Source organism: Amblyomma maculatum, chromosome 1 (assembly GCF_055883805.1).
Source record: "Amblyomma maculatum isolate TAMU_Amacu chromosome 1, ASM5588380v1, whole genome shotgun sequence".
NCBI classification, from domain to species: Eukaryota; Metazoa; Arthropoda; class Arachnida; order Ixodida; family Ixodidae; genus Amblyomma; species Amblyomma maculatum.
In genome coordinates, this window is record NC_139344.1 from 421,151,225 (window position 1) to 421,169,396 (window position 18,172).

An 18,172-nucleotide genomic window follows, 5' to 3' on the forward strand; every position below is an offset into this window, starting at 1 on the left:
AATAGCCCATTTCAGGTTTTACGCTGGCAGAAGAATTTTGTTTTTTGGCTGAGCAGAATTAAAATGAAATGTTACATTTTGCACCTGCCAACGGCAAGCTCACATTTCACATCCCTAACTTTGCTTGCAAAGAGTCTTCTCACTGCTGCCATTCCTTTCCTTTTTTTTTCCTTATTCCTAGCATGTGTCCCTGCAAAGAGCCTATTTTCACAAATAGGCTTTTTGAGGCACAATTATTTGCTTAAGGATGTGGGCATCAGAATACTGGTAGGTCATTGGTAAGCTGATTAGCTGAATGGTCGGGTGTTCAACAATTGTAATCAGGAGTTTGGTAGAGATTTGCACCTGGCCGTTAGTAGCTGTTATATTGATGTGAAAGCTTCACTGTGCCATGTATCACCAAGGTCATTTTGGCAGACTGTTTGACCTTCAACGAGCCGTAGGTCAAAGTGTGACTATATAACTCCTCTATGGTACCACCTATGGTGTTGCACCACCTTTGATGGCAGATACAGCATCATGTGTTCCCTCTTGTAGTTGATGGCGTTCTTGACTCCATAGTGTCGGTAATTTAATCACTGCAAAGCCATGTCTGCCCATGTCTAAACCTAAGCGTAACCAAAGCAAAACAACTCTTTCGCTTTGCCTAACTAGGTTTAGCAGGGTTAAATCTTGTTCTATTATTATTATTAGCTTATTATAGTTGACATGATCCACTTGTTGCCGATGTGTACCAATACTAATGACACAAATGCCTGCCTTATAATATTCGTAAAAGCAGATTCCAAAAACTTGTGGCAGCATTTGCTGTGAAGCACCTGAGGTACATTAACGCTCCCCTTATAGCTATTCTTCTTTTTCAATCTTTAGGAACGTTAAGCTGATGACATTTAACAAGACAGTGAGGGACATCATCTGGAAAGAGGAGCTTGACCAACTGCAGGAGGACCACAGTCGGTGAGTTGTCTTTGCATTTGTCAGCGCTGTTTGAATGAGCATAGGGCTTTACCCACATTCTGCCACCCCAGACTTACGTTGGGTCTCTTACCATGTTTTAAGTGCCATACATTGAACGTATTGTAGTTTTCGTTTACCTTCAGGATGTCTGCCGGAACAACAAACTTCATTTGCACATCTGCCGTTACAAAAATCATTTTTCTGCCGGGTTTAAGGACCATCATAATTATTTAAAGAGTTTTTAGTATATTACATGTCTCCTTCTTTTCGCACCATTAAAAAAATTTTTCTCTTTAGTAGAGAACTTTTTCTCATCCCTGTAGAACCCTGCTATAGTAAACTCTGGTATATTAAAGTGAAACATGCCCCAGTTCATCTTCCATAGAAGACTGTACATTTATCCCCTCTTTATAATTAATACATTTAAATAAAAATCGGTTACAGTAAAGTGCGTCTGACTGCGGTGACGTACTTCTCACAGAATGAAATCGCCACATGCACACAACTTAGGATTGCGAGGACAAGTTCTTTTTATTAGAAAAATATACAAAAATTTCACCGATTTTTTTTAAATGGCCTTACCACTATCTCATCAGCTCTGAGGAGAAGCCAACTTTAAAGTATGTGGCATTTAGGAAAAAAGAAAAGTAAAGCTGGCTACACAAATGTGGGGAGAAGGCTCCGCTTTCCATTCTGAAAGTAGCAGAGAATAAAATTTCAGCAAGAAATTGGGAAGAGAAGCAGTGGTGGAACATTCGCAGCACTGCGCAGTGTGATGCACGAGGCAGCGACGGCTAGAACTGGAGGCGAGGAGTATTCGGATTTTGCCACGCTTGACTGTGTCACGTGCATTTCTCATCTATTGCCTCTTAAATTACAGAAATAGCAGAAGACGATGCTGTGTTTATGAAAGGCTTTGATTTTTCACATGAAATCAAACTCAGCTGCATTTGTAGCCACGTTGCATTTATGCTAAGGAAACAGTTTCACAAGACGTAAACAAAAAACTCATAAAACTGAAATAAAGAAATTGCAAAAAAAACAATAACGGAGATATAGAAGACATATTAGTGTTTTTCTTTTTCTTAAAGCAGTGAGACGTGTTTAGTGAGTAGCTATTGATTTACCAGACAGCAGCTTCAAGTGCATGTCATCACGAAGAACTGAAACCGTAGATACCCTAATATAGTGAAATTTTTTCTGGTTCAAGTGACTTTAAAGGGGTTCAAGTCCTCGCGCATAACCAGCACGTTTATCTGGAAAAAAAAAAAAAAAGAACATGAGCACTATAACGACACAACTGCACACTCGGTGATCATTTCGTGTATAGAACATTTATCCACCTGACCGCCACAACGTCACTGATTATCCGATTCTGAATCGTCGCCGCTCTCACTGCTACCATCCGAGGCTTCATCACAACTCTTAAAGATTCGACCTCAGAGCCATCCAAGCTGTTACTGATGGCACATTTTTTGAAGTGCCTTCGCATCAAGTCGGCCAGTATTGCTTTCCACCTGTGACGGCAAATAGCTGTGCTTCTTTTGAAGTCCGGTGGCATATCGTTGAAAGCTCAACAATTTTTCCTTGTAAACATCAGGAAGCCGCTGGCACATTGTTGTTCGTCGTCGCATCGAAAATCCATGTCGTGTCATAAAGTGCTCAAGCCATCCACGGCTTGCACGAAACTCACGTGGAATGTTCATTTCTTGGGCCAACTTGAGGGCTTCCATTTGAGCTATCTCTGTCGAGACAGCGTGACCACAGCTCCTCTGCTCCTCAATGAACTTGGCATGCTGCGTCTCGAGAGGGGGGTACAAACCAGTCTTCGGGCCACGAAACGCTTGCCTGTCCCGGTTCGTAGCTTCAAGACTTTTTTTTATTCCTCCAGTCACGAATGCATGACTCATCGATGCCATGTTGTTTTGCTGCACTTCTGTTACCAGTTTCTTCGACAGTGGCTATAATCTTTAGCTTCTTTTTCACTGTGACAGTCTGCCGCCAAGTTGCACTCATGACGCCAAAACAAAGCAGGCCAGCAGTGCAAACTGAGTTGGCAGGGTGTTGAAACAGCGCATGACAAAAAACCCGACTGCTGGCTGGACAAAGCATGCCCAATGGCGTGGAGAATAAACAGACTATATGCTATGGATGTGGATTTTACTATAGCTTTTCTTGGCTCCTTATAGGCTTGACTACACGGGGAGGTGAAGTTGCTGCAGGTGGATTTCTGTCACACAAAATGTCACCTTTATACAGCGTTTTCAAGATGCATCAAATGCTCCCATTAAATGTGCATAACATATAATGTGTCTTCATCCTAGCTGGTTCTTTTTTTTTTAATCCTATTATTCCGATATAATTCGGGCTGTATATATAAGGCGTTTTTTTTTTTTTTTTAAGGGTCCAAATAGTAAAAAGACAACTTTCCTCGGATTTTTTGTATCCATGGGCCTTATTAGGGACTATGGCGCACACCGCGTAAGAGGCAGGTAGCTTACTAATTAACCATATATGTGAATCAACTTTTTAATTTCTATATTACGGCTTATGTTACATTTGCAGAATTGGAGCTCATCTTTCAAACTGTATAGCCAGGAAAAATATCTTTAAAAATTTTGTAATGCCCATTACAAGGTCCTGATAGGCGGCTTCACACCATAATACAACTATAGCGGGCACCTGCGACAAAGATCTCTCTGCCTCAGCACTTTGAGGCTGATTTGTGAGCATAGTGACTGTGTGCATTGGGTGCATTTGGTGCCAGCATGGCAGCTATTAGTGTTCGCGGCTGAAGTGAAATTGACAACGAACCGCCACGTGCCCATCTGGATGTCACATATGATGCCACCAGAGTGATGAAATCCCTGGGTCTAACAATCTACATCACACAAGGGGGTGGGGGCACTGTGTAACGCTGTGAAGCTGCCTATCAGCCCAACATCTGTGAGCTTTGGAACATGTGCTACTATTGTAAGGAATTCTTAACTACTTACATTGGCTGGTTTCTCATCCATTTCTCTGTCACTCTGATGTTCAAGATGGTAGCCAAGTCATGTGATCACAGCTATAATATTGCAAATAATTTAATTAGCACATCGCCACCCATACAATGGAGTCAATGGAGTCCAGCACCTAGTCCACCATGTGTGATGACATGATTCCCCAAAGCCATGTGACCAAGGCCCCCCCACCACTGCTGCTTACCTACTATACTATTGACTGGCGTTATATACTCCACCTGGGAATGGAAGTGTGTGTGTCGCCACTTGCAGTCGTCATTGGTGGCAAAATTATGCGCCTGTTTGAGGCACAGGGTTCTGAGGGTTGTCAAACAAATTGGCACCATATGGCGTACAAAATTGTTTTTGGAGCTGGATCCTAATGGTACAGTCGAACCCGGTTATATCGAACCCGGATATATCGAATTTTGGTTATGTCGAACTCACGGAATATCCCCTTGAAAATCCCATGTAAAAGTATAGGAAAGCCGCGTCATATATCGAACTTAATTTCACCGGTCGTTTGATATATCGAACTCCGCACCATGCACTGGAAAGTGTGCTTTCCCCAAAGACGATCGCATCACCCTTGGCCGTTTGCCGCGTGCCGTTTTCAAGCCACGTGCGGAAGGAATGAGAGAGGACAGTTCGGCGAAGGCTGGTCTGGGCAGCGCTGCACCTATTCCCCAAAGGCGCGCGCATCTGCAGTTATCGTTTTCCGCGCGCCAACACATGACGTTTGCAAGCCATGTGAGTGGGTGTGCCCATCCTTTTGCCAAGCTATCTGTCTCCTTCAGCACGCGCTACGCATGCGCCAATCCAGCTCAGCCCATTTTCAGACAGGCGTCAACGCTTTCTCCAGCGTGTGTTGCGAACCCTCTGCGCGCGCGGCGGCTGAGGTAGCTATGGTGCCTGCGGACATTAAAACGCGGCAGCTATCCCTCTTTTTTTTTTTTTGCGAGTCATCCTTTCTTATCGTTGTGCTGTTCAGACATTAAGAAGCGGCAGTTGTTTTTTTTTCTTTTTGCGGGAGTCATTTATCCTTGCATGTATGAATCAACGAAAGCACGCGGTCAGCTGCTGCGATCATGACGCCCGCCCCAAGCGCGGCGTGATAAATCGAACCAGGCTTGTGCAATCAAGCCATCACGGGCACTCTGCCAAGTTGGCTCCCCGCCACCGCAGGAGCTATCAAAAGATAAACGCGCCCCGACGTTATCGCTGCACAGCATCTTGGCACGCTGCCAAGAAATGAGCTGTGGATGAGACGACCGAAACGAAGTGACGCGCGCCATCGACATGCAAGCGAAAACGCTCGCGATTTCTGCCGCGGCAACACAGAAACCTAGTTTAGAGCTGCCGCGGTGGATCGAGCAGCGAGAGGGACGCAGTTCCAACAAGTTTGAAAATTTTCGCTCTGTCGCTGCCGCTCGTCCCTGAGATCGCTCAATCGCTTGCATGTGAGCAAGCTGGCCTTAACGCTTCTTTTTTTTTTTTTTTTTTTTTTTTTTTTTCAAATTCTCCGTGCAAAAGTGCAGAGTGGGTTCATTATGTGAGTGGGTTGCTAACGCAACAAATACGGTATCGTTTTTTGGCATCGTAAGTGCCTTCACAAGCCGATTTTTGTATATCGAATTATCGATATATCGAACTATTTCGCGATCCCCTTCGAGTTCGATATATCCAGGTTCGACTGTATGTGCAAGTGGTTCGCACAGACGACCTTTGTTCGAAACCATTATAGAGTTCCACCTTCGGGGGGCCATGGCGGATGAACCAATGGTCGTAAAGAGGTGCAGGTGGTACCAAACGAATTATTGTTTCGTGACGTACATGGTGGTACCAGAACTGAAGACCTGAGATTAGACTTGTGTGAATATTCGAACGTTTTGAATATCGAAGTAAACAATTTGGTATTCGATTCTGGCTTCGAATCGAATATCTGTATTCAGAAATTTTGAATGTTCTCGAATAATTTTTGAGTATGTGTTTTGAAATTTTAACCTGTAGGAACATGTACCTTTAACTAAGGCTACGAAACAATTGTAATCAATGAATATACTAAAAGTGGCCAGCGGCGACATATAGAATCGCGCTATGAGTGCTTGAAACTAGACTTTTACCCTTTGATTATAATCAGACATGAGGATCCGGGTGCTTTATAGAGTATTAGTCCTTCGTGGTTGCACTGGACTAATGTTGTAAGATATAGACTGCGAGTTCGGGGATCGTAATCGAGGCTAGTTATCAGTGCATCTTCTGTGTAAATAACTTGTAGAGTTTGTCGCGGTACTATTTCACTGTGCTCAGGTAGATTGGGCTCCTAGAGCCCAATTTTCTAGTTTCCTGAAACTCGAAAACCAGCTCCCGATTGTCACTTCGCACGGTTTCCGGCAATTCCTGAATCACAGAAGCTTGTTAATCTGCTGAAATATTTGCACAGCATTCACAGGCATACTGAGAAGAATGCACGAAAAGAAAGCCACAGCAGAAAACCAAAAAAAACAACTCCCTAGTTGCAACCACATTGGTGGTGGCGATGTTGATGTGCCTAAGGCCCAGTCATCCGAAGGCCGTTTGTATAACATGCTTAAAGAAATCATGATTGCATATAGATTGATTATTGATTTTATATGCTCGGTACATTTTAAAATATGTTTGAATGCTTATTTCGGAGAATGGGCTGCTCTCCGCATCATTACTTATGCCGCTTGGGCGTTCACGCATCATCATCATTCTCCAGCATAGTCAGGCAGTGAGACTATGGTCAGACCGGTGGACATTTCTTTGTTGTCAGTGTGAGATCGATTTCATTGCGTCGTGTTCATTCTCCTGCCTTTTTGAAGCGAGTGCGAGCATTACTAAAGCATGGATGAACCGCCTTTGAAGCTGTGCCATAGCGTGATTTGGGATTTTTACGAGCGTGGACCAAAAGATGCAAAGTTTCGCTTGTGCAAAGATGAGCCTGGAGACTCCAGCTGGCACTACCACATCTCTGATCAATCACTTTAAGCATAGTCCAGAACAACTCAAGTGGTTTGAAAAGATGCGCAGTGCCCAGAGTGACAAAAAGGCAAGTGATGTGAAGAAGCATGAAGCAAGTGTTCCGGTACCTGGAACTTTCAGGGCAGTGCTCAAAAGCGACAGCGCACGAGCTAATTTGCTGACAAAGAAAACGGCATTGTTCCTTGCCTTATTCATTCTACTCGGTTGTAGAAGAGCCGGTGTTCGTTGCAATGATGCAGGCTGCTGTTCCAGAGTACCAGCTACTGTCCAGGACTACGTTTTGCCGGAATATTGTGCCAGAACTGTACTCTAAGGAAGTGGACTAAATTAAAGGCGAGCTGAGGCACCATTTTCGGAATGGAGTTCAAAGTTGTTCGTTGACAATGGACAGCTGGACACTGAGGGCAGGAGACAGCTATATTTTGCTGATGCGCCACATGCTGGATGCAAACTTCGGACTGCATAATTTCAAACTTTCCTGCAAGCACAAGCCTCAAGGCCACATGGCGGAAAACTTGAGAAATGCTCGGCTAGAGCTTGCTGCTGAATGGGATCTGCCGCAGGAATACCGGTTTATCTTGTCACCAACGTTGGACGGAATTTCGTTTTAGCGGTGATGTGGACACTGTGGCATGGACTTCAGTGCTCTGCGCATACGTTGCACTTGTGCATCAACGATGCCAAGAAGCAAACACCCCACTTCGAGGTGTTTTGCATTAAAATGCGAGCAGTTGTTGGACATAACGAGAGTGTGGTAGCTAGAGCACACCTCAGGGGCGTACAAGCCAGCATCGGAACAAAACCCGTGGAGGTCATTCAAGATGTTCCCACATGGTGGAACAGCGAATATTAAATGATGGCACGGCTCCTAAAGCTGCGCCCAGCAATTTTCTTGGACTTGTCCGAACAAGGCACGATTGATCATTTGTCATCAACCGAGTGGCGGCTAATGGCTGCACTGAAATCAGTGTTGAAATGTGTAGAAGGAGCCACTAGAGAAAGCTGCTTAGAGATGCACACAACCCTCTCACAAGTTGTGCCACTAGTGCGCAGCACGTAACTTCTCCTGACACAGAAGCAGCACGGTGGTGATGAAGATGCCATATTTGCGAGAAGCCTGCTTCAAAAGATGAAGACCTGCTTTGCAGATATAAAAATGCAAATCCCACATGCTTTGAGCACAGTCTTGGATCCTAGATTCAAGTCAGTGTGCTATAGTCTTCCTAATGCGGCACACGGCGGCTGAAGAATCAGGTGTGTTTGGCAGTAGAGAAAAATCTTCCATGAGGAAGACGTGGAGTCGAGCATTACTGCATCGGCACCAGCTACCCACAGTGATCTGTGAAGGATTTTTGTAGCTTTGGCCTCGACCAGCACTGTGAACACTGCAGGAGTTACAAGACTACCTGCACTGATCTGTAAGGCCTAGAACAGAAAACCCATACCTGTGGTGAAGGACCATCGGCAAGGAAATTTATCCACTATTGGCAGAGGTTAGTTACTGTACATTGGAAAACCAGCACAGGTGTCCCGTGCAAGGCTGTTTTCAGCATCTGGAAATGTTGTCACCAGGAAGAGGGGACTCCTGCTTCCTGAACATGTGGAACAGTTGGTATTTCTACATAGCAACATGCAGTGAGCATCTTGGCCAAGAAGCATGCAGGAGTCTCGGTGAAAATTCCAGACTACAGTCGGACCTCGTTATAACGAAGTAGTATGCAGCTCAAAATTTGTTCGTTATATCCGATATTCATTAGAAATGTGCGCGTCCAAATTTCTGTAAATAAGTTTGCTAATAAAACTAAGCAAAATGTACACTAATAGGGACAACACAAAGGTGTGAAAATGCACACTTTTTGAATTAAAAGCTTAACATAAGCATGAAATCTCTCTCATTATTACATGTTGGACAGCAAAAATGAATACTAAGAAGGGATGTTGCCTCCACGCACAATTTCCACGACGGAACCAACGGTCTCTTGGGGAGCGTAGCGCGCGCGCACATGTCGGCCACAGTAGCAGTGGCAGGGGCAAGCAAGGGGCTCACAACCATGACGAATCAATGGTGATGACATGCCAGGCAGATGCCTGTCAGCTGTTGCATGGCTGGACTCGAGCTGTGGTGGCGACGACGACGCTCGAGTCCGGCTATGGCCGTTTATGACCTCCGAGATCACCGCAGCCATGGGCTGCGTGTGCTAGTTTTTGTTTTCGCCACCAGATGACGCGGCAATGTGCTTCAGCAGCGACGTTCGACTTCGGCTGTGGCCGTTCATGACCTCCGTTCATGTCGCGTGTGGGAGTGTGATCTTGGAGGCCGTAAGTTGTTGGTGGTAGGCTTGTTTGTTTTTTCTGCCGCCGCGAAATGACTCAGCACGGAAACGCATGGACGATTTAAACACACTTCTGTGGCAGGCAATTTGATTGGTTGAAAAATTGTGTTTCTTTAAGTTTTTTTCGGCTTCTTTACGCGTGTTTTACAGTTATAATGAAAAAAAAAAACTGCTTCATTATAACTGATATAGCGTCAAATTAAATTTTTCTTTTGTTATACAGAAAGAACTCCATAGAAATAAACCACAGACCAACCAAACTTTGATTTTACTTCTTTTTATCCAATAATTCACTATATCCATGTTCGTCATAGCGAGGTTCGAACAAAAAAATACCAATATTCACCACTCTCTTTAGCAATAAATGAATGGAATGAGTTGGCGTCAAATATCGCTGTTTTGACTGATTTATCAGATTTTCAAGCAGCATTGCTAGCTTCTTCAGACGCATCGTAGTCAATTTGTGCGGTTTTGTCGTTCCCTGTATAGAGCGTCCTTTCCTTGATTCTTTCGGTGTAATCTGTGTCTGAGTCAGTGAGATCTCATATGTTTCATTTGTTATCTTTTTCTGGTTTTAGTTTCAGCTTTGTAGTGTCTGTCATGCGCGATGTGCAAGTTTTTCCCTTTTGCGACATTTTTATCATTTTACAGTTCTCTTATTATGTTGAAATATTGCTTGCCAGACTTTTTTTTTTTTCTAGTTTTGTATAAAGATTACTATGACTAGTTATATACTTCCCTCACATACCACCATAACATCATCTGTTAATCTGTTTTTGTTCTACCCTGATTTGCTTCCACATTCCCCCCTATGTAATGCCCTATGGGCCTTTAGGGTATTTCAAATAAATAAATATTCTAGATCCGTCTACTAGTTGTGCTTTTCTTTCAGTTTAGTTACCTTGTGAATTGTGAAAAGCTACGAGTCCAGTATGAATTAAATACCTTTTTTTTTTTCCAATTGCGTTTGCATTCACAAACTATTCGCTTCGCTTCGAAAGTACTCTCTTTGATTCGAAAATATTCGAACACAATGACTATTTATTTCGTATTCGATTTGAACTGGAAATTCACTATTCGCACATGCCGACCTGGAATTAAATTCTGTAAAACTTGAGCCAACGCTCTTAATCATATGCCTGCGGCAGTCAAGCTCTTTTTTACTTTGGCTATACTATTTGGAGGATGTGTTCCAAATTCTGCAAATGCAACATACCACCTAAAATAAAATGGGTATTTAGCACATTTTGTTAATTAGCAAATTAATACAGTCTGCCTCCTACCTGGTATCCACCATATTCCCCAACTCCCAATGTATCCTATTTATTCTATTCAATCCCAAAGAGAGAGAGAGAGAGGGGGGGGGGGGTGCCTAGATTTGAAAGACCTAAAATATCTCCTGTTCACAGAGGATGCCTAGTTAGTTGAAAACAGAAGTTTCAGTTGTGGTTTGTTGATTATAAACTGGTGCATCGGCCATTTACTAGCACTTTTCTTTATGCTAGTGAATAAGTTTTCTTGTCTAATGGACACAGTGCATCATATCTGACTGTGCTGTGGGCATGCCATTCACTGTACGCGCTGACAGCTTGTTGACCAGGATTAAGTCTTCAGTTGTGTTGCTCATGGTCGCAGTGGTGTGCATTTCCTAACTTTCTTAAGCTGTTTCAAGCTTGAATTACTTCAGATTAATTGCTTAGGATCAAGGCCAAAGAGTGATAACAAAAAGAATCATTGGCTATATTCAATGTAAAGATGCCTCTGGTGAATACCCTTCACGTTTCTTCCTTGCCCAGAGACATATCCCTGTTCCAAGATGCCAAGAGGCATCTGCTCACCCGAAAGCCACTCTGCCTTTCCCAAGAAATCCCATTTGACGTTCGCATCATTTATTTATCTTTGCAATACTTGATTGCTGCTCATCCTATTGCTGGAAAGAGGAGGAAGAAGTTTCGTGGATGCTGTTACTGCTCTGAGCCGATGTTGGGAGCCTACAGAACAGGATGTTTAAGTGCTGTTAGGTATGCGGAATCCAGGCAGGCTCGCAAAGTTCTGAAGCTTGATTGCACTCCTCCGTAAAAGGCTTGCAGTAGTATGCTCCCTATATTGCAAGGTGTGTAAAGTAATCATCTTTAGGATGGGTTATGGGCTTTTTTGCTCTTTCAAGCAGGCTTTTCAAATTAAAGTAGCGGATAACGAGAACAGAAAACCGGGCAAGTTAGTGTGGATTTAAACTTAAGCAGTGCAAAAGAACAAAGAGACGACCGATACGAGCGTTGTGTCGTCCCTAAATATTCCGCTGTGTCTTGTCTTTTTTACTGCTTAAATATGAAGTTGTGGGCTCATAACTGAGCCCCGCCAGGGTGGTGCAGTGGTAAGACGCCCGACTACTGTGCCGGAGTACCCGGGTTCGAACCCGACCGCGGCGGCTGCGTTTCGATGGAGGCGAAACGAAGAGGCGTCGTGTGCTGTGCGATGTCAGCGCACGTTAAAGATCCCCAGGTGGTCGAAATTACTCCGTAGCCCTCCACTACGGCTCCTCTTTCCACTTTCATTCCCACCTTCCTCCCTTCCCTTACGGCGCGGTTCGGGTGTCCACAGAGCAAGTGTGACAGTTACTGCGCCTTTCCCTTCCTGTGAACCAATTTATTTTTTAATTTTATAACTGAAGTTCATTCAAATTTTTATTATCGTTATTCATTTATTTCATATTTAAGATGGGCATGCTACATGGTGCAGACAGGCTGTCGGCATCTTTTTGTTCTATATATCGAAGGGCAACGTGGACACGTTTCATGCTGCAAAGTGAACTAAACTATTATTGTTCAGTTCTCTCACTCCTCTGATTCCCCCCTTCTTGTGTAGGGCAGCCAACCAGGGGTTGCCTGATTAACATTTTTGCCTTTTCATTTCTCCTGCCTCTCTCCCGGTCACATTCCAACTGCATTTTCAATTGAGCTCGAGGCACTTTTTATGAATATGGCACGCTGTCATTCTCGACAATGCAAGGTTGCCAGAGGCTGTCTTTTTTGTCTCAAACACTCCACCCTTGTGCTTCCCCGCCTCTCTAAACTCCCAGGCTGCATGTGGAGCACATCCTGTCTGAGCCCGATGACGCCTGGGAGGGCGCTCGAGGTCGGGTGCGCAGCGAACTGGTCGAGCCCTTGCTCCCCGAAGGCTTCCAGAAGTGCGAGGAAGAGAAGTCCCTGCTGGTTTGTGCGTGCGGTCCGCTGCCATTCACGAAGGCTGCGCTCAAGTGCCTGGAAGACCTGCAGTGCCCCGCCAGTGCTGTGCATGCATTCCTTGGCTGACCAGCAACAAGGACTGGCAGCGAGAAAAGTTGGGGAGGAATGGGACTGGATGTGTGCCATTAATGGTCTTAAGATTCTCACCCCTTGGAACGGGTCGCAGCATTGTGCCATCAAACCTGTTGCTTCACGAGCTTCAAAAAGCAGGTGTCATGCAATGACACGTAGTAATGAAAAGAGATGGTAAGCCTTATGGTCAGTTTGAGTCACTTGAATGAAAAAAATGCTTTGGCACCTCTGTGCATCCTCTCTAAAAGAAAGAACACTGAACGAAGGTTGGGGAGAGGGAGAGGCTTAGTGTGCAAGCCGAGCCAATGTTTCGACAAAGGGACTTTGTCTGGAGACTAGGGATGCAGGGGACTTGCCTTCGTCTGGCCTTCGACAAGCTTATCGAAACTTTGGCTCAGCTCACATATTGAGGCTCCCCCTCAGCCCTTGTACAGCGCTCTTTCATCTACTGTGTTGCCATCTTCCTATCGCTCTGCCCTGAATCTCCCTAGAAGAAATAATAAATGGCTAATGATATTGTTATTAGGGCAAATGGCCAGAGCATCAGCACATAGTGGTTGCTCAGTGAATGAAGTCTTTTGTTGTCCCCTTTTATTGTTTTACTTTATGCCTATTTCAGTGTGTTTAATGAAGGTATGGCAACCTTTGGAGCAATATTTTAACTGACGTCATTAGTATGCAACTTATTTTAGCCGAGCCAAGCATTTTATTTGAAACCTATTTCCAGTCTCAGTGATAATGAGTGCACAAGGTGCCAAAACAACGATATGTAAAACTTTTATATTTAGAAAGTGAAAAGAGTATTCAGAATCGAGTAGTCTAGTATTTCTGCCGATAGAAACATCTGTAAAGATGCAAAAATTCAGCTTCAGGTATAATACGCATCCAAAATTCAGCACCCCTAAAATGGGTAAGGTCTTGTTTTTATGAAGTCTGTTCTGTCAAGAGCATGGTTTCCAGAGGTATGGACAGTGACCAATAGGAAGTGTGTGTCGGCTCTAGGGAAGTGCGTTTGCATTGTAAAAACTGCATCGTAAATGATTACCGCGAATCGCAGTTGTTATCTGTTTGAACCTCAGTTACGCATGTAGCCATGTACATATTGATGTACATATCACACTGTAGCATGAAGGCCTAGTTGTCAAGCATTTGCTGTTTAGCCAAACAGTATTTTTATAGCATTCACTTCAGTGTCAGATTTTATAAAGAAAAAAAAAGAAAACGCTGCATTCTTTGCCTGCGAAGTTGTTTTGTTGTGCAATTCCTGCGCGTTTTGCACCTTTCATGAAGCAGTGATACTTGCATCATGCATTTGCTGTGAAAAAAGTTGAGGTGTTGGATGATGTCACTTGGCATGTATGATGTGTTTAAATTCAAGCTAATTCTAGAATACTATTTGAGCTAAATTTTTAATTAAAGTAAATAAATTGACTGGCTCATGCCTTGCAGGTATCAGCTCCAGTTCAGGCCAGCTGTTGTCAGCAATATGAAATTTGGAAATTGTACTACTAGAAGTGTATGCTTTTATGTCCTCTTGCATTCCTTACTCTTGGAATCATTTGTCAACCCTGCTGTTTGCTCCAGACAGGAGAATTCCTATTTCATGTCAGAAGATTGTAAAGTATGAGAGAAAATATGCTGTACTGCTTGCTAGCTTGTAACAAATTAATTTTATACTTTGCCAAGCCAACCTATTGATCAAGGTCTTCAAAATACTTGATGTGCACTGTTGAATCGCTTTCAGAAATACATTTGAGTATCCGTTTATTTTCTTGCTAGCGATATGTCTTACCCGGGTTCAATCCCGACTGCCGGCGCCTTCGATGGAGGTGAAACGGAGTGGCATCTGTGTGCTGTGTGATGTCAGCACATATTAAAGGTCCCCAGGTGGTCGAAAGTACTTCGTAGCTATCCAGTACTGCTCCTCTTTCTCTCTTTCTACTTTCTTTTCCACCTTCCTCTCTTCCCTTAGGGTGTGGTTCAGGTGTCCACAAAAAGTGTGACAGAGACTGCACTTTTCCCTTCCTGTGAACCAGTTATTATTATTATTATGTCTTACTTCACAGCCAAGTTTCTGCTTCAGCAGTGATAGGGCTAATGTCACTGTACAGACCGTCAGTGTTTCGCAACAGACGCGCATCATTGTCACAGGGCACTCTTAAAGGGGGTATGAAATGGCTAGAAAGGTCACTGACAAACGTTTTCAATGTGTAGACCATCGTCCAAAGTAAAACTCCTCGGAAAAAATCCAGCGATTTATTATTAATTTTTAAGAACAGCATTTTTTGAAATTCGCGGGCTGCGCCATTTCCACGTGGCGGCGAGATTTGGAACTATTCTGCCGTGATTACCTACGTCACAAGTGCCGAGAGTGACAGGCTACGACAGGCTGCCATTGGCTGCCGCCGCAACGGCCACTACGTCACGGACACACTTCCGGTAGCAGCGAAAGTCGTCTGCTTGAGTGCTGCAATGCATGCGTGAACCCGAGCTTGGCGCTTCGGTTCGCGATGTTAACTGAAAAGGTAGTGGCGTCCAACTGAAAGTGCGCGTCAGTGCAGGTGTGCGAAAAGAGCACCAGCTGGTCCAATTTAACACCGTACCGGTTAAATAGGCAGCATCAACCTTCATGTACCGACCGACGGCGCAGCAGCGTACTGTAGTCCCGTGTCCCGTCTCGTCTTTGCCGCATCGACCATTTGTGCGGCGTGTTGATAATTAAATGGAATGTGCGTCATAAAAAGGTCTGTCCTCATATTCATCGCAAAAGCACACAAATTCGCACCGCTTAAGTGCAGCACCAGATCCCGCCAGGCGCGGGCGCTGTGGCCGACGGCATTCCGATCGCACGCTGCTCCCTGCTCGTCGCTAGGCCTTGTTTCTTTTGCATCGCAGCCACGGCAGACGGCGTTTTAGAATCGTCCACCTCGCTGCATCTCAAGCGTAGGAACACGATTCTTGCGTGTAGCTTCGGAAAGCGGTGACAACCTGCGCTGCCGAACTGCATGTGGCGAGCGGCTTTGCTCATTTTTTGCGCCGTTGATTCTGGCTCGGCTGATGCGTACACATGAGATAAAATACGCGTGTACGTTACGCAATGGCACTTCCTAAACGATGTGCATCCAACTGAAAGTGCGCGTCAGTGTAGCGGTGTGAAAAAAGCTCGAGCTGGTCCAATTCAACACCGTACCGATTACAAAACAGCATCAACCTTCATGTACTGACTGACGGCGCAGCAGCGTACTGTAGTCCCGTCTCGTCTTTGCAGCATCGACCATTTTTGCGGCGTGTTGAAAATTAAATGAAACGTGCGTCATAAAAGGTCTGTCCTCAGATTCATCGCGAAAGTACACAAATTCGCACCGCTTAAGTGCAGCACCAGATCCCGCCAGGCGCGTGCGCTGTGGCCGACGGCATTCCGATCGCACGCTGCTCCCTGCTCGTCGCTAGGCCTTGTTTCTTTTGCATCGCAGCCACGGCAGACGGCGTTTTAGAATCATCCACCTCGCTGCATCTCAAGCGTAGGAACACGATTCTTGCGTGTAGCTTCGGAAAGCGGTGACAATCTGCGCTGCCGAACTGCATGTGGCGAGCGGCTTTGCTCATTTTTTGCACCGTTGATTCTGGCTCGGCTGATGCGTACACATGAGATAAAATACGCGTGTACGTTACGCAATGGCACTTCCTAAACGATGTGCATCCAACTGAAAGTGCGCGTCAGTGCAGCGGTGTGAAAAAAGCTCGAGCTGGTCCAATTCAACACCGTACCGATTACAAAGGCAGCATCAACCTTCATGTACTGACTGACGGCGCAGCAGCGTACTGTAGTCCCGTCTCGTCTTTGCAGCATCGACCATTTTTGCGGCGTGTTGAAAAAAATGAAACGTGCGTCATAAAAGGTCTGTCCTCAGATTCATCGCGAAAGTACACAAATTCGCACCGCTTATGTGCAGCACAGGATGCCACCAGGTTACTGGAGTGCCGCGGGCGCTGCGGCCGACGGCACTCCGATCGTGCACTGCTCCCTGGTTGTCGCTAGGCCTCGTTTATTTGTGTCGAAGCCACGGCGGACGAAGTTTTGCAATCGCCCGCTTTGCTGTGTCTCTAGCGTAGCCGCTCGCATGCTCATGTGCGCGATTCTTGCGTGTCGCTGCGAAAGTCAGTGACAACCTGCGCTGCCAAACTGAATGTGCCGAACTGCTTTGTTGATGTTTGCGCCGGCGATTCTGGCTCGGACGATGCGCGCGTACACATGAGATAAAACACGCGTGCACGTTACACATTGGCACTTCCTAAACGATGTGCGAAAGGATTTAAAAAAAAAAAACACCGCACTATCTCTTTTGTTAATCTCAATTTTAAGATTCGCGGACGAATAATTCTTGCTCACCTGTCATCCGATATCCAAACTCTGTAGCGATCATCAGTCCATGCTCTCGTCGGTGATATGCGTATACATTTCATTCGTTATGCACAAGAGATGCCTCTCGCTGACCACAATGAAAGCAGCTCCGGACTAAAAGCGACGACGACATGTTTGCACGCAGGCAACTCACACGCTCGAACGTCTGCCAGCATCTATGCAGAATCGATGCTATCACGTCAATTCTGCGAGCGGTCACCGGCCGCCGTTGGTCAAACCGCAGAAGTTGGTACCAAAGAGACTGACCCTGGCAGCGCGAGAGAAGAAAGTGGTCTTGTAGAAAGCCGTGCTCGGCAGGAGTGCACGCGTATTTGCGCTGAATGGGACAGGGATATGAAGGAAAGTACTCCTCCACGGCGGCCGCCAGTATATGTGGACAGCAGTTTCCCACCTGCAGGTATGCGCTCGCGAACGACCCGAGTCGTTCGGGCTGCTGTCGCACACAATTCCGATAGGTCAAGAAACTGAAGAAACTGGCGGCTGAGAAAGACAGCATACAAGGTTGAAAGCGATGCAAACGCAGACGGGACGGGAAAGGCAGAGACCGTGAATGCATGGGCGACGTTCAGGGAAAACAGGTGCGACGACCGGAAGTCTGAGAACCGAGCATCACCCGATGACGCTTCGTGGGCGGGGCTAGCGGGGCGGAGTTCCCGAGCTGTTTTCTTCGTTTTTTTCTGGTGTCTCCGAGTGCTGAGTTGAGGGGAACGAGGAGGAGCGCCATTTTTAATCGCCGATATCTCTGGCGTTAATGAAGCTAGCTAAAAAATTCTTGCAGTGGGAGTACCTATCTCTCGACCGATTTGCTTTACCCCATTTTAGGCATTGCATGACCCCTTTAACTGCAGTTATAGTATCTGTGGTTTTCACTAGCATAGTTACTGCTGTTCACACAGTGGAGCGGATCAGAGTTGCGCTACTAACCATGACTATTGTAAACTGACTGTGATATAGCACTGGTCTGCGCCACTACCGAGAAAATGATGTCTGTTAATGGGTGTTGCATGTCAGTGTCAGAGTGCGAAAAGTGCACTATGTGGCTCTCTTTATACAACCCGCGTTTTTGACTTGAAACCATATTTCAAGAGCAACACATTAGAATAGGCAGCGTCCAGAGTTCCCTCTCATGACTTT

The 18,172-nt window shown here is 45.3% G+C and overlaps 1 protein-coding gene across 6 annotated transcripts in view; it reads left to right on the forward strand.

The window, feature by feature from the left end:
* LOC146209231 (cytochrome b5 reductase 4) overlaps positions 1 to 14,382 on the forward strand; it is a 264,229-nt gene extending 249,847 nt beyond the window's left edge. For all 6 annotated transcript variants that reach the window (XM_084597640.1, XM_084597629.1, XM_084597660.1 and 3 more), the window contains 2 exons: positions 871 to 957; positions 12,378 to 14,382. In XM_084597640.1, the coding sequence (XP_084453766.1) occupies positions 871 to 957; positions 12,378 to 12,609 (319 nt within the window). In that variant the 3' untranslated portion in view covers positions 12,610 to 14,382. The remainder of the gene's footprint in view (positions 1 to 870; positions 958 to 12,377) is intronic.
* Positions 14,383 to 18,172: the final 3,790 nt, after the last annotated feature.